We start from the raw sequence: 17396 nt of genomic DNA on the forward strand, positions 1-17396 counted from the left end.
TGTGTACAGCAGGAGGAGGTAAAGCAGACAGAGTCAGAAATTTTATTGAGTCAATCAATTATCACCAATACCAGAAACCAATGGATGGCAGGAACTATGGGAGCTCCATCAAATAGCTTCACTATCAGTCTATCAGTTGAGTGACTTTGATAATAAACATGGCACCATGTACCAGACTGCAAGTAGTCTGGAAAGGCAAACACATGACACAGATTAGTTTCAAGGACAATAATTGTGTCCAGAGTCAGCTGACTCAACAGGAACAGCTGTGCTTCTACTTGACAAAGTATTAACGATTTCCAGGACTTCTAGTAACCTCAAGAGGAAGTCAACTCTGGCGCGTCCCATCAGCCGCGGCTGTGCGGGAGCAGTGCCCTGTGAATGATGACTTGGCTCACACTGAGTAAGGCAAGTCAAGGCAAGTCAGCTCACAAAGCTGGCAAGAAATGCTCACCTTGGTTTCAAGCACATAAAACACTACACGCCCAGCGTGTGACAGTGCATGTGTTCTGATGTCCAGGAGGATGACGGATCCGGGAGCAACACTATAATACGGGCAGTGCAGGCTTGAGTCGGTCTTAGCAGGGAATGAGTCCTCACCATGGACGTCTGTGAGAGGGACACCCAAGTTCCCATCAGCAGCCACCGTTTGTCTTGATAGATTACAGCCCTCCAAAAAGTCCTTTTTCATATGGAATCTGTACATTTCCAAGGGTCAAACCAAAGTGATAGGTCTAACAACCCAGAGTGGGTTGAAAGACTAAAAAGTTTTTCAAGAGGGGCACTGGCCAGAACTAGGAAAACAGCCTTGATTTCTGCCCATTAAAAAAAATAAAAAGTCCCTTTTTGGTTCTTCACTGCTATTGCTGAGTTGAACAACCACGGCCACCCAATGGACGTCTTTTGGGTTTAGCATATTTGAACCATCAATAAACCAGTCAAGGCATTTAGGGCAATTGACTAAAGACTCCATTGACTCAGTAGCTTGTTTCAAGAAGCAGAGTGGGGTTAAAGTTTTCCCCAAAGGAATAGCTGCCATTTTTTTAATGTAAAACCATGATTCTCCTGGGCCCAGGCCAGCTGTTACCCTCAGTGTACCGTCTCCATTAGGTGAGATTGGTTGATTTCTTCCCACCTTTCCAATCATTGATCACAGTTGACTCCCCAAAATGAGATCACCAGGAACAAGTCATCCCCAGAGATCAGCATTCGGTTAAGTGCTGTGCATAGTTGTATGACGAAGGCAACAATTTTAAGACACCAAGAGGCACCTGTCGGATGCTGGCTCTTCTTGACCGAGACTCTCATCAACAAGCCATCCGTCACAGAGACGTACGGCAGATCGTGGTCATCGGGGTCATTGAACCGTCCCCATTGTGCTGTAGGCAGAAGCCCTTCCCTACGTGCGGCTTGTTTCCCACCAAAAGCATCTCCCTTGGCACGTGAAGGCACTCCCAGGGGAGACCAATGAACATCCATTCCAACCGTAGCCATCATGGAAGCTGTTCTCGCAGAAGAGTGAAAGCCGCCCAAAGGGCCTCGAGCACAAGCTCCCGTAGTTTTCCTTTTTCCACTGCAAACCTTGCCCACGCCCATCATTTGAATTGGAGGCAGCCCCAATTTCAACCGACAGGACCACACAGAACGGCGACCTGGCAGCTGTATCCAACAGATTCCTAAGAAATTGGGTCCTTCTGTTCCCAAGAGTCCGCCCAGCACGCTCCAACAGCAGGAATGCTTTCGTCCACCGTGGGACAAGACCTTGGTGCGACTCCTGATCATTCCTCTTTGGAAAGCAGCAGAGGCTGGGGTAGCGGGGAGAGGAAGGCAGGCACGGGAGGACAGCAAGAGGCTCTGCATCAGTCAGCAGGACATTTCCTCCCCGTGTGTCACCCGTGCGCCTCTCAGTCACACGGACTTCCATGGCTGGGGCCCACCGAAAGTTCTGCAGCAAGAAGTGGCAGCTTCATCCCTGCGGACCCCGTGTTTCGACCTTGTGCACTCCTGACTCGGTGGCCAGAGCCACGTTTTGTTCTGGCCACAGGCGCTGGCTTGGTCCTTTGGGCTGGTCTAGAGGAGGCTGACATTTGGAAAGGTTGGTACTGCGTCCACCCTGGGCATGGCTCCCGGGGCAGTGCCGCTGTGTCTTGGCGGTGGCCTCGCGGGCTGGGCCGCAGGTAACCAAGAGCTGGGGGCTTTTCCAGGCAGTATACTGTTATTGTTGAATATTTTTATCCTACCTTATTTTATACTCCCCCAACTTAATGATTATTGAGCTTTTGATGGGTTAATGTCTCTTCAGTTTTATTCATAATTTTCAACTTCTTTGTTTGTTTTTCTTCAAATACGCAACTCCGTGTTTCTGGTCTCAATGTCGTTTTTCAAAAAAAAAAAAAAAAATGATTTCCTAGCATTTTTTTCTCCCAGAAATGACAAATGATTGGTGTATGATTTCAGTCCCCTCCTCAAGAATACCTTTATCATTTTATTGTTGAGTATTAGTTTAGATGGCTATAGCATTCCTGGCTGAATTCCAGTTACTTTTCCTTAGGTCTTTGCAGATATAATTTTTATTTTTTTCCTAGCCTTCATGGACAACTTTTGAGAAATCCCTTCTTTCATTAACAGTCTTCCTTTGTAGATTACCTCTTACTCTGTTTGTTTTAAAGTTTTTTTTTTTAATCTTTGATATTCTGTAGTTTCACAGTATTAGTTAATAGGCTTGTGTATTTTTATCTAAATAACTGAGGATTCAGAGAGTATATGATATTTGAAATAGTATTGCCCTGGTATTGCCCACATTCTCTCCCGCGGTAGCAGTTGGTTCTTGCCATTCAGTCTTCCAAGTCCCTTAACCTTTTATTTGTATCGTCTATTCTTCTCTGTTTCTGCGGAATCTTTTACAATTTTTTCTGGTAGTTTTCCCATTTACTAATTCCAACTCAGTTGTTTATTAGCTACTCCTTAAAATATATATTACGTCTTTAAATTCTAGAACTTTTTCATTTCTAGAATTTTATTTACTTTCTTTTTGAGGTGTCATTTTTTCATAGTGTTTTTTCCTGTTGTTACCAATTGTCTCAAATTGATGAAGTTTTAATTCTGCGACATGTAGAGTCCACTGTCTATCCTCCAGGAAAATTGATTTTAAGTGCATACTATATTTTTGTTATGAGAACTTTTAAAGTGATGCTCTTTTTTTTAGCGAGATTTTTTAAAATTTTTTAAATTTTTATTTATTGTTATTTTATTTTATTTTATTTTATTTATTTTATTTTATTTTATTTTTCTGGAGAGTCAGAGAATCTCTGACTTGTTTGGCATTTGCTTCTTCCTGGTGTCCCAGGAGAATCACCAGCCCTGGATCAACTTTGATGATGGTTTCTCTTCATGGAGGTCTCAGTTCTTGTGCATACAGTAGAATAAATTTAAGAATCCTGCCCAAGGGAGACACAGCTCTATTATTGTGAAGGTCTCCGGGAAAATATCCTTCTACTTAAAACCCAGACAATGCAAGGTAAGCTTTCTGCTCACCTTCCAATGCTGGGTGATATATTTTTTTTTCCTATTTCATACTTTTACTGTGGGTATAATCCATTGAGGTTCCCAGCCTCATAGTTCCTTGCATTACAGTGACCCCATAAATGCTCTCTTGTCCTCATATAACATCCCATCCTGGGCACTGAAACCTAAAGCAAATCATTCTCAAAACCAACCCCTACTCTCCCCAGTCATCTGCAAGATCATCTCCAAGGTCAGCTCATTTGCTTATCCTCTGGTTTTCATTTATCCCCTGGTGTTGGCCCCCAGGGATTTCTCTTTATTCCGAGATCAAGCGTACTTTTAAAAGAATGTTACTCCTAACGTGGCGTTTGGAGGAGAGGACTTTAAACTTAATATACTACGTTTCTCCAGAAGACCGAAGTATTATCATCATCACTAGACAAAAATTAGTTCAGACTCCCGCTGAAAATTGAATCATTAAGTAAACTGTGAAAACGGCCGTTAAGTGGAGCTGTTCAAAAGAATATTCACTTACCACAGTGAGCTGACAATGCGGCTTGCACAAATGTTTTTATGATACGATATAAAATTATGCGAGTATTTATACAATGAGTATCGGGGTAGGTGGAGCTAAGAGAAATTCTAAGGCGCGCTTTAGAGGGGCCTACATCACTGAGGGTTTAAAGAGCGAGTATTGGTTCTTTATGATAATAGGAAAAGGCCTATAAGTTAAAAGCATACACAAATGTCGCCCTGAGCATGCTCAGACAAGCAAAATGTGGGTCATATGTCTACTTCCTGCCCCTGGTTACACATAATTATATATAAAGGTAAGAAGAACGAGGAAGAAGAAACTACCACTTCGCTTTCCGTTCAAAGGGAGCAGCGGGAAGAGCGGCCCCGCGGGTGATCTGCAGCTTCAGCGTCACCCAGAGCAGCTCCACTTGAAGAGCAGGCACCGTTCGCTTCGGCCGGGCCACACTGCGGTGCCCAGAGTCCCTTTAGGGCAGATCTTCGGCAAACAAGAAAGCAGAGGGGGCCGGGCTGGGGCGAGTGACGCTGCAAAGGTTGCATCCGCGAGGCTATTTCTATAAAGCCAAGTGCAAACGTAAGACCTTGACTGGAGCACCTACTTGAAGGCTCCTCCTTGAACGTGCAGGTTTTAGCTCTTGAAGCATATTATTCAATATTTATCTTCCCCTCGGAAAGCAAGATCTCCTCTCAGATGTCCTGATAATATCACACCCCCTCCCCCAGGAGGGCGCTCAGCACACTTCGCATTGCGAGGCCGTTATCACTCCTGCCTTTCTTGATTCCCTCCGCTCGGAAAACCTGTCTGACGATAGGGCCCTTCCCTGTGCATCTTGGGAGAGCCAAGGATGACCCCACGCAGGTACGTGTTGAGTCCCAAGTGGGCTCCACTTATTTATTTTAGACCCACTCTGAGCGGGCTCACCCCGTGGCAGGCACAGTCCTGCAGGCTGGTGTGATCGCGGCGAGGAAACCAGGGCAAAGGCCCTGCCGCCAGGCAGCTTCCATCCCATCTTGGTGAGACAGATAGAAGAAATGGTAAACTGAGTCATGTTAGAACGTGACAGCGTCACGGAGAAAAGGATGAGGCCTGGTGAGGGACGCAGTAAGTACTAGGGAACCGGGTAGGATTTAAGATCGTGTGACAAAGGCCGGGCCACGAGGGCAGGAGGGCTCAGGAGGGCAGCGAGGGGCGACCCCCAGGACATCTAGAGGAAGAGGGTTGGAGGAAGAGGGAAGGGCAGACAGAGGCCCCGCGTGGACAGAGGCCCGCTCTTCCGGGCTCAGCGAGCGGGAGGCCGGGAGGGGGGTTGCAGGAGATGAAGGCCCAGAGGTGGCCGAGGACACCTGCGAGCCCCTGCAGCCATGTGCGCTTCCCGGACAACCACACGGCGGCCTCCCTGGTGGCCGGCCCTGGGCGAGGAGGGGACGGGCCTCTGAGCGACTGATGGGACTTGTGTGCGCTCGGGGTGGCTCTGCCCGGTGTGCCGAGGGTCGCTCCGGGCAGACGCAGGAGGGACGGTCCTTCGGAGGCTTTGACCTTCCCAGAGGGGGCTGATGACTGTGGCCGGGCCGAGCCCTGTAGCCGGGAAAGAAGGCGGAAGAGCCCCTGCTTCTGGGTGTCTTGCTAAGTTGAGACAATAGAAGCTACTGACGCTTGGATGACACAAACGTTGAGGGAAATAACACAGTAGGTGCGATCCTGACGTGGAGAAAGAGCCAGGGAGAGAGGACTCGGGGGGAGCCGGTCCAGACCCGGCCATTCCCTATCAGCAGCGAGTTACGGAATCCACTTTGAGGACAGGAAAGACACTTGAGTACGTCTGATATGGCCCAGAAACATCGTACGCTTTCCATCTGAGCTGCGTGTCCCTGGACTTAGATCAGGGCCGCTGGGTGCGCGTCACAGAGGGGAGCCGGCGCCGAGGGGCTGAGCACCCCGCCGGCAGGCCAGGATGCAACCCAGAGGCTCCCCTCCCGAACCCCAGACCCCAAGGCCATTAGAGGGCCTTGGCACGGTCTCCTTCACGGAAATCCTGGAAGCCCACTGCCGTGTGCCCCAGGCCCCGCCAGCCCGCGCCGCACCCGCCGGGCCACGGCCTGCCCACCCCAGCCGCGGCCTCGGGACCGCGAGGCCCAAGCCGTTGTCCCCTTGAGCGCTGACCCGATGCTCTACCTGCAATCAGTAAAAGGGGGTTTGCCCAAAAAAGGGGGGTTTGTCTGGGTGGACATCGGTCATTCATGTTTGCACTAGTTCACATACTCACTCGTGAGCGAGGCGCACACCCTGTGCTCGGCCCCGTCCCGGGCCCAACCGTGCACCTAGGAGGCCTGAGGGAGAGGCCGGGTCCTGCGGACTGGGGGTACCACACCGCTGTCGCCCGGCCGTGGGGGTCTGGAGCGATGGATGCGAGGACAGGGCAGGGTGGCAAGCAAACAACGGCCCCACTTAGAGGAGGGCCCTGAGGAGGGGTCACCCCAGTGTGCGCCTCTCCGTCGGCTGCCAGCCGCCCCGTCTTCTCCCAGTAGAAGGGGGTCGCCCGGTCCACGTGCACCCGAGCCTTCGGGGGGCTGCACCGGATTTGAGTGAAACAGCACTTTCGGCCCTGTGTGCTGTGCACACCGCCTGGCTGACCTGCCCCTGCGGCTCCCACGGCGCTGTCCAGGGGAGACACGGGGAGCCGGACTCTTGGCTCCAGCGCTTGCTCTTTGGCCACGTGGAACTTGCTCCTCGAGCTGAGCTCTGCGTGCCACGGCTTTGCCCCCTGTACCGTGGGATCTTCTGGTTCTCGTGGTAATGAACCATTAGGGTCGTTCCAACGTGCAGAGACCACCTGACAGGTGGGAACGGGGACGCTTGGTGGGCCACGTGGTCATCACGCTCCTCTGCTTAAATCTCCACGAGGAGGACCTTTGCTCTCCGGACTGGAAGGGACTTTGCAATGACCGGCGGCCAAAGTCGCTCAGAGAACCTGCAGATTCCCAGGCCACTTGGAGCCAGGGGCAACTGCGGGTCCTGCTCCCCTCCATCCCAGCGACGCTCAGCCGGGGGCGGGGGGGAGAGCAAGCACCCCTGCTCCAAACAGGTGCTATACTACCGCTCTGGAGGGCCTCCCACCCAGGAGCCCCGCTCGCCCCCCGCTGCCCCCCAGGTAAGGATGCATTGCTGTGCGGCCCCAGTGTTACGAGAGGTGTTTGATTCTAGGGTGGGAAAAAAAATGCAGAATATTACTAAATTAAATGAGCATTTGAACCTGAGTGTTAACTAGCATAGCCCATAGATGCAGGAAAGGATCTATTTGAAAGAGCTACGTCAATCCAAGCTTTAGGAAACATCGGCTTCGCAGATGCCAAAGTAACACGCTAAAATAAAACTCAAAATCCACAATATTGAGGATATAAACTGCACGTTTATAAGAAACACTCATTTCAATACAACCTGATGAGTTTTCACAGGCACGATAGCCCTAAATGGTCCACATCCTTCCTGTCACCCTCTTTTGGCCGTCTCTGTGATTTTAGACGCCCCAAACAACGTGCAGTGGTAGCGCATCGTGGCTTTAACTCCCTTTACTCTGATGACCAATGTGAGCATCGTTTTCCGCTCTTAGCGCTCATTTGCTTATTTCCTAGGTTAGCTAACAGCGCAGATCCCAGGTCCGTGTTTTGATCAGGTCGTCTTTGCATTATTGGGTTTTAAGAAGTTTCTATGCCTTCTGGGCACAAGTGTTTTGTCGGACGTGTGAAACCAAACACGCGTGGTTTCCTTGGAAGAACGCAAGTCTTTATTTTGATGAAGTGAAATGCATCATTTTTTTTCTTTCCACGTGTGGATTGCTACGTTTACGTACTCTATCCAGGAATTCCTTGCTACACCAAGACCCAGGATTTGTTCCTACGCTTTCTTCTGCAAGATTCACAGTTTTAGCTTTTCTTTTTGGGTGTGTACGTCGTGCGTGACACGAATACAAGTGGCTTAGGAGCAAGTATCTCTGCCTTGTTCTCAGTCCTGGGGCAGGAGTATTCACTGTTCACGATCGCGTCATCTCAACTCTAAAGTTTCAGAAATTCCTTCTATCAACATGAAGAAATTCCTTCTATCCATTCTTCCCTAAGAGTTTTTCCTATGCTTATATGTTAAACGTTTTCAAAAGCTTTTGCTACATTTATTGATATCTTGCAGCTTTTCTACTTACAAGGAATTGAGTTTATTGATTTTTTCAAGTGTAAATTGACCTTGCCTTCCTGGGATAAATCCTATCTCGTCGTTACATGTCACTCTTTTGACATATTTTACATATTGGATTTTATAGCTGATTCCACTGGGGTCTAGAGACTGGCAAGGTGGAGTTAATTATTGATTCAATCTCCTTGATTACTGTAAGGAAATTCAGATTGAGTGTAAAATTCTGCTTGAGTTTTCTCTGATAATTTGTATCTTTCAAGAAATGGGCCTTTTTCAATTAAATTTTACAATTTAGTGGCATTAACGTGTCCATAAAATTTCTTTTTCCTTTAATGTCTGTAGTATTTGTACATGACACTCTAAAATACCAAATACTGATATTTTGTATTTTCTCTCTTTTTTTTGATAAGTCTAATTAGAACTTCATTAACATTACTGATTTTTTTTTTTAGAGAATCAGACGTTTTATTGGTACTTTCTAATATTTATCAATTATCTATGTTATTGGTCTCTGATCCTGTTATTTTTTCTTCCTTCTTATTCTCAATTTAATTTACTCTTTCTAGTTTTTTTTTTTTCTAGTTTTTTTTTTAATGTGGAATCTTAGGTCATTTATTTCATATGTTTTTCTTATAACAAATATTTTAATATATTTATATTTATAAGTTCACATAAATTTATATAAAGTTTATATATTTATATAAATATATATTTATATATCTTATAACATAAATATTTTCTTATAACATAAATATTTATATTTTCTTATAACATAAATATTTATATTTTCTTATAACATAAATATTTTAACATAAATATTTATATTTTCTTATAACATAAATATTTTAATATTTAAATAAATATTTAAAGCTAAAAAATTATCTTCAAACACTGTCTCACCTGCATCCTACAAATTTTAACATGTATTTTTCACCTTCATTAAATTCAACATATTCTTTGACTTCCTTGTGATTTATTATTTGATCCTTGAATCATCCAGAAATATTTTTTTTGACTTTCAAATATCTGGGATTCCCCATATATATTTTAAAGTTTATTGCATTGTACGGAGAGAACAAATTCACGTGGAAGCACATTACCAGACATATTGAAGGGAATATCTCCATTATGTGTCAGTACAAGTAGGCAAGGACCTCACTGTTGGGAAAGAGCTACAGGTGGGCATGGGGGGAGGGAATGGGCGGAAGGTTGAGGAAGCCAAGAGAGCCCCGTCAGGATGGCAGTGTTGGGGGTTAGGTCCTTGGGTTGCGTGTCTAGGACAGAAGGCACGATCCCAACAGCTAAGTTGAAGTTTGAGCGTAGGGTATCAAGACCCAAGTACCACACCTGCTTGACTTCACCCTTAAAACACCTATGCAAGGTAGGATTGACTTAAAAATGACAGAGTGATTAAAATTATCTTGTAATTCATTAACAAAAAGTAGTTATTAGATCTATCGCAGACTCCTAGATCTCCTGCATGAATATCTGATTTAAAAAAGCATTTTCATAATATTTTATCTGGGAGAGACCATTGTGCATCCTAGATATTTAGAACAACATAATAATGGGAAATTATTTGTGGAAATAATTTTAAGGGCACAAGGTTTTTTTTTCATATAAAAAGTTATTACATTTTAATCTCTTAAGGGGTAGAACTCAAAGTTAGAATATTAATCAAAATTCATTCCTCTTGATGATGCATATTGAGAAAAAAATATCATTTTTAAGAAGCTGTAATTATTTTGTGCCTTAATAGAACACAGGCTTAGAGTTCCTTGGCCACCAAAAGCTGCCCTGGGTCCCGAGTTCCTGCAGGAGCAAGGTCCCCTTGTCACATAATTCTGTGCTGCAAGTCTAATCTGACGCTCCTCTTCTCCTCCAGTGGGTCTTGCAGTCCTTCAGATGGACTTATCACCCGCGTGTGCAGACACACCTAAGCAGACACAAGGATTGCCCCCGCGGTGCACTCCTCCCTCACCGACCGACCTTCCGAAGGGATTAGTCAGGGCTGTCCAGACACGCAGGACCCACACGATATGCACACGTACGCCCGTGTGCTTGGCAGGCGGCCTGCACCTGGCCCCTTACAGACAAGCCTGGGAGAGGGTCCCTAGCATCGGGGTACTGGGGGGTTCTCATCACAGCAGTCCTCTGAGGGCCCTGGCCGCCCGTGGAAGCCCGAGGCCCCACGGGATGGGGCTCCCCTGGGGAGAGTGTTCACCAGAGAGCGCGCAGGCCTGGTTCACCTGAGCCACCCAGACGCTCAGCACGTCCAGCCCACCCCGGTCCTTCTGCACCATCCAGACCCACATCTACTCTTCCCACAGGTCTAATAAAAGGGGGAAAAAATCTCTCTCCCCCTTGAAGTCTCTCTGTCCCTCACTCTTTCCCTGTCCAGATCACGTAGGACCTTATAGCAAGGATAGGATAAGGTGCTCAAACGTCCTCATTAGAGCAATGGCAAGCTGTTTAAGGAGGTGGCATGAGCTAGCTCTGTCCGTCCAGCTAAAGAGAGAGAGAGAGATTTTAAGGAATTAGCTTATGGGATTGCAGTGACTGGCAAACTCAAAACCCATAGCAGGAGACTCAGGGAAGAGCCGCAGTCCAATTCCAAGGCTGGTCTGTTTGTAGGATTCTCTCCTCTTCAGGGGAGGTTAGGCTTTTTCTATTAAAGCTATTTCTATTAAAGACTGGATGAGGGCCACTAATATTGTGGAGAATATTGCTTTACTCAAAGCCTGCTGATTCAAATGCTGATCTCATCTACAAAATACCGTCACAGAAACATCTAGAATAATGTGTGACCTAACGTGTGGGTACTGTGACCCGACCAAGTCGACATATAAAATGTCACCTCTGGGTTTCTAGAGTGTGAATCTCCTTGAAAACAGAGACTCTGTTGCGTTTCTCCCAAACCTACTATGTCTTGGAAACAGTATTAAATCAAATGTGTTGAGTAACCGCAATCTTTCATTCAAACACAATTTTTGAGCTCCTGAGTGTATGAGAATGTGAGTTTCATAAGCTCATATGTTTATATATGTTTTATTCATTGATGTAGTCCCACCACCTAGAAGAGTGTCTGGCTCGTGTCACCTTAACAAGTATTTGGTAGAGAAATCGGAAATGGTCAACGGTGCATAAGGGGGGAATTAAATAGAATATAAGTTCTACAGAAGAAGGGATCTTATGCTTCTTGTATATACTGCAAGCACCGGAGTCACTGACCCTAGCAGAAATTCGATTCAGACTCTCTGTATTACCAGTTACCAACTTACAGATAAGTGCTTTTATTTACTAAAAGTGAAAACCCACAATGTAGGAATGGTGCTGTCAGATTATCTTAAATAAAATTAAAATTATGACTATCTTTTATTCTAATAAAGCTTATTATTCCTCATCATCTTTCACTTGAATCCTGTTGAGTTACCTCAGAACTAAAATATTGCATATTTTTTAAATAAAATTGAATGTACTCTATATATCTTGGTGATAAATGTTAAGTTTTAAATATCTTTCAAATATCTTTGTAACATTGCAAAAAATGTTTATATAACATATATTTTTTAATATTTAATTTTTAAATATTTATTTATTTATTTTATTTATTTATTTATTTATTTATTTTTTTGAGAGAGAGAGAGAGAGCAAGAAAGCATGAGCAGGGACTGGGGGGAGGACGAGGGCAGAGGGATGGGGAAGCAGCAGATCCCCCCAGCAGGGGCTCCATGCAGAGCTCAATCCCAGTACCCCAGGATCACGACCTGACCCAAAGGCAGACGCTTAACCAACTGAGCCACCCAGGTGCCCCTAACATGTATGATTTTAAAATGCCCATTCTACACTGGCAAAACAAAAGTCAAAATTAAAATGATCAATATCATGCTTTCATAATATGTATTCCAAGGACAAACATTCAACACGCTTGTTTTTCCTCCTTAAGGGTTTAACTTTCAATATTTTTTCAAAAATGTATTAATGCAGCTATTTGATGAAAGTTCTTGGATTACTCAGTTCATCTACACAAGTTGATTGAATCGTTGAACTGCAATGATAAAATAAGATGCATGCTCGATTTAAGGTCTAGTGCTTCATTAATTCCACGCAAGAAAACTAAACTCTCAACCACGATGTTTTTCAGCTTCAAATTTTTACTTATTTTCATAATGAGATCAACAGGTTGGTGTTGGGATTAGGGAAAGAAGATCATTTCATATTTACGTGACCGCAGTGTCCCTGTGGATGACCTCTCATGCAGAGATGCGACTACATCAGGCGTTCTCAGACCCTCAAGTCCATCAGTTCCTACAACTCATATTGGCATAGAAAAGGAAATCGTAGTCAGAAGACTTTCTGTAATTATCCCATTTCTCTTGTAAAATTGGTAACTAATATAATAAAAGTCTTTGCTCCTCCATCCATAGGACTTAATTGGGGACCTGCGGGAGAAGCTCTCAGATCACTTCAAAGACGTCATGGTTGGCCTCATGTACCCGCCGCCATCTTACGATGCCCATGAACTCTGGCATGCCATGAAGGTAATGGTTTGACAGGAAAACACGCCTGGAGGAAGCGCGAGTCAATATTTCAATAGAGCGGGAACTGCCTGGGATGTTGCTCTACGTGATCAGGTTTAGAGGAGGGGATATCTGAGCAAAATTAGAGCGATGCCCATGCTGTGCTCAGGACAAGTGACCCTGTTAGGAAGAGGGACCCCGAGGCCCCAGTGGCTGGGACCAGTCTGTTCGTTTGCTGTGCACACGCGGACCCACTGACCCAACTCCGTGCTGAACCACAAGGAAGAACGAAGTAAGCTTCCGGGGCTGTTCATCTCTGTCCCTCCCTAGTGTGTATTCATATATTAAGCAAAAATGTTCTACGTTGTGTGAACCTCTTTAGATTTTTGTTGAGTATCGGACTCACTACGTGGAGGTAGGATACTGAGTCAGAGATAAAATATAGACATCTTTATTTATTTCTGTGACCTTAAGTTACTCTTTTACAAAAACTGTTGCTCCAATGTATAAAAATCTTACTTCTGAAGAACCAAAATAATTCTTCCTTACAGTGAAGTCACGCCCACGAAATAAATTGACTACAGATTTGTTAGAGACTTTCTGGGCCAGGGATGGGGTGTGAAAGGCTTTTTATGTCTTTCCAAACACAGATATTAAACACCTGCAGAATTGTTGCAATCGTTCCAATATGATGCCTGCCAGTGATCAAGTTACTCGATCTGGGAGTGATGTGGGGCAGGAAAGAGGGAGCGGGAGGGGACACTAAGGGAACTTGGATTTTGGCCATCATTTTTGCAGATGAGAATAACCATTGTATAAAATTCATATGTACTTAAACCAATCGCTTTTTTTTTTTAATGTGGCAATTCCTACCTCTTGCAAAATGATGTGCCTACAAACTAGAAGAAGGAAGTCTCAGGTTACTGTTTAGATAAAGGGTTATCGTTTATTAGGGTCACGTTGAATGGTAAGGATTTCTGAGACTTTCCAGAAGATGTGCGGTCTTTGCAATCACTGTAATAGAAAAACGTACGTGTACAGCTGTTAGAGACCCGAGAAAGTACCCAGTCCAAACCTTAGACAATTGGTACAAAACTCCACATTTAGGGAGAGGCAGAGACCGGGCCTTGAATCGTCTTTAGGAAACTCAGAGACCGAAATTCTAATTTCAGCTTTGCAAAGAACTGATATTCTAGTAGGAAAAAAAACAAAATCAGTGTCATGAGCTCAAACATCTTTTTTCCACATTATATAGAAATGTCCGTGTTGTTTTGTTCTAAATGAAGGAACAGGGATTCAGAAAATAGTATCTTCTCAGGGGCAAGTGACTAGTACACAGCAGAGCCAGAACTGAACCGAGCCCATCCTCGTCCCAAACACGCTTTCTTTCTCCTCCGCCCTCTCAGAATACCAGGAATGTTGTAAATCTTTATTATCTTTATCTTTATTATAGGAGATGCACTATTATTCCCAATACAAATGCCTTTCTATTTCTCCCTTTCTCTGTCTTTCAGGGAGCAGGCACTGAAGAAAACTGCCTCATTGATATTTTAGCTTCAAGAACAAATGGAGAAATTTTCCAGATGCGAGAAGCCTACTATCTGCGTAAGGAAATGCACATACGTGCCTATGCTTTACACACATATAAACTTTAGATTCTTCAAATGCACAGAATATTCCAGTTTAAACTTTTTTTTTTGTTTCTTTCTTCTAAGATACCCTTATATTTGAAATATTTATTCTCACTCAAGACCAATTAAACCCACTTAAGTAAACTTGATGATTAGGCGCCAAAAATGAAACGATTCTCTAGACAGTCAAGTTAAGAAAAGTTTCCAAGAAAATACGTACAACAGGGATCCCTGGGTGGCGCCGCGGTTTAGCGCCTGCCTTTGGCCCAGGGCGCAATCCTGGAGACCCAGGATCGAATCCCACGTCGGGCTCCCGGTGCATGGAGCCTGCTTCTCCCTCTGCCTGTGTCTCTGCCTCTCTCTCTGTGTGCGTGTGACTATCATAAATAAATAAAAATTTTAAAAAAATTTAGAGAAAAAGAAAAAAAAAGAAAATACGTACAACTTACTACAAGCTAAGTGCTTACGTTAATACAGGCAGGTGCACAGCGCTGTGGCTCAGGAGCATTTATCTCTCACCCAGGAGAGACCGGGTAGAGACTAAAGCAAAGGGCGATCAATGACCTCTTCGCAAATTCGACAAATGTGGGTAACTACTGCACCGTACATACATCTCATAATCCCTGGGATCTATCTCAAAATCATATTTTTACGCATCGTAAAAGTAATAAAGTTGACTAGTTTTACTTTCCAAAAAAAGCCTAATACCTCAAGCTGCATTGCATCAGGTATTACCTCTCACTGAATGTCAAGATACTAATCTAGACAGTCAGCTCGTGGCATCGAACGAGAACAAGAGGAAATTCCCAAAGGGAAGGAAGTAAGAACCTTCACCTAAAATATGAAAAGGAGACAAAGCACTTGGGACAAGTTACGGGCTGGGTCTATGGAAAGAGGATGCAGAATTCCAGACTTTGAGAATTAGAGAATGTTAAACGACTCTCGACGTTGTTTTTCAATTTTGGAATAAAAATAATAGGTTCTTTTTTTTTTTTTTTTTTTTTAAGAAAACAGACTTGTGCCTATGTTAGTTAGGTGTCACATTTCTTTGGTGGATTCTTTAGAAGATTGGCTTTATCCGAGGAGGAGGCAGTAAACGACAAAGAAGTGTCAATAGATTGATTGTATTTCCTGTACTTTCCACTCACAACTGGGACAATGACATTAACTGATTCAAAGTATGTTGAAAAAATTAAAAAAAAATGAAAAAAATGAAAAAAAATAAATAAAATAAATAAAAATAAAAAATAAATTTAAAAAAAGTATGTTGACATGTGGTTCTATAATAAATCATACCTTTAACATGGACGGTTATTTCTTCCTAGAATACGGCAGCAATCTTCAAGAAGACATTTACTCAGAGACCTCAGGACACTTCAGAGATACTCTCATGAACCTGGTCCAGGTACGAAATTCAAAATTTCACACCTTTTTGCACTAGTAAAAAATATACGTTTCATTTTCAAAAAATAGGACAGAAAACTCTAGTTTAACAGTAAATCCAGTATAATGACTTTTACTGGATACCATCCAAACTCAGAGCGCTATAATAGAAGCTTGGATTGGATATAGAAACAAACAAATATAAATAATACGCCATTTCTATTCTTAAAAAAAAATCTACTATATATATGATGATTATAATTATAGACATATACACGAGTAATGACATATTATGAGGGTGTTAAAAGGTTAAATTATTTTTAAAAGATTAGAAATTAGAATTCTAATTCTATTTTTTTAAGACTACTAAACAGGTTTGGTGCGTACTAGCTTCTGAGGTCCGAGTATGGCCTAGTGCCCTGGGAGGGGAGAAGTGCGTTTCTCACTTTAAACCTACAAAGTACTGTAATATAAATATTCTTGTAAGCATTTTTGGAATTAAAAAGACAAGAATCGGGGCACTTGAGTGGTTCAGATGGTTAAGCATCTGCCTTCGGCTCAGGTCATAATCCCGGGGTCCTGGGATCGAGCCCCACATCAGGCTCCCTGCTCAGCAGAGGGTGTGCTCCTCCCTCTCCTTCTACCCTTCCCTCTGCTATTGCTCTTTCTCTCTCTCTAATAAATAAAAAAAAAAATCTTAAAAAAAAAAAACAGAATCAAAAACTATTAGGCGTTTGCTCTCTGTCTAAAGAGGTAATAAGCAGAAATGCAGAATCTGAATTGAATCCTATAGACTCCCAAGGGCCAGCATACGATCTTCAGCGTTACCTTTGAAAATTCTGTGGTACTACACGTTCCCACAAAAGAACCCTACGGCTTCAAATTAAAATAATTAAAATTCGACCCTTATTTTATCTTTCTGTACTGACTACACGGGACGTAATTATTGTATTTCAACTAGTATTTCTTGAAAACATCCCAAACATTAGCATTGCATGATAATGTGTTTTAGATATAATCAGCCTTTGTCGGACGCATATTCTTGGATATTCCTGTCATCCAGTTCAGCAAACGCAGTCAGGGATGTAGAGGGAATCCGTGTTCAGCTCTTCACTCTCAAAAGAAAACGTGGAAGTCCATAGCTGGCAAAAATGTCTTAAGGACCAGTGTTTTGGTTTGGTTTCACGTTGTAGGAGTGTGCGTGCGTGTGTGTGTTTGATGAAACAAGCATTTCTGAATCCCCAAAACTTTTCTCTTTATGTCAAGAACATAGCCGAGCCGTTGGTAGTTGGCGTAACATCTCCCTAAGAACCCTGGGTGGATGGACTGTGGGGGTGGGAACGCGGAGCTCAGAGGAGACTTCACCGCCTTTAAAGAAAAAAGAATGGATGGGAGCCTCCTGGGGAGTACGGGGGGACGGGCCACACCTGGGAAGGTAGAGGAAGACCGAGAAGGAGGAGACCGGGTGAGGCCGCCCCTGGGCCGCCGGGGCCCAGGGCCCCACATGCTCAGGTGGGGAGTCATCACTGGACGGAACCGGGCCGCCCGCCAAGGTCCTTTGTCCCTCTGTGCTGAGCCCTCCGGTACCAAGGGCCTCCATCAGTCGCTGCCTATGTCTTTGTTAACCTGAACACGTGTGGG

General features: G+C 44.1%; 1 protein-coding gene across 3 annotated transcripts in view; it reads left to right on the top strand.

Annotated features, from left to right (window-relative positions):
- ANXA10 (annexin A10) overlaps positions 1-17396 on the top strand; it is a 98770-nt gene that overhangs the window by 58121 nt on the left and 23253 nt on the right. For all 3 annotated transcript variants that reach the window (XM_072773848.1, XM_072773847.1, XM_072773849.1), the window contains exons 4-6: positions 12649-12762; positions 14256-14346; positions 15698-15777. In XM_072773848.1, the coding sequence (XP_072629949.1) occupies positions 12649-12762; positions 14256-14346; positions 15698-15777 (285 nt within the window). The remainder of the gene's footprint in view (positions 1-12648; positions 12763-14255; positions 14347-15697; positions 15778-17396) is intronic.

This window comes from Canis lupus, chromosome 13, assembly GCF_048164855.1.
Source record: "Canis lupus baileyi chromosome 13, mCanLup2.hap1, whole genome shotgun sequence".
In the NCBI taxonomy this organism is placed as follows: Eukaryota; Metazoa; Chordata; class Mammalia; order Carnivora; family Canidae; genus Canis; species Canis lupus.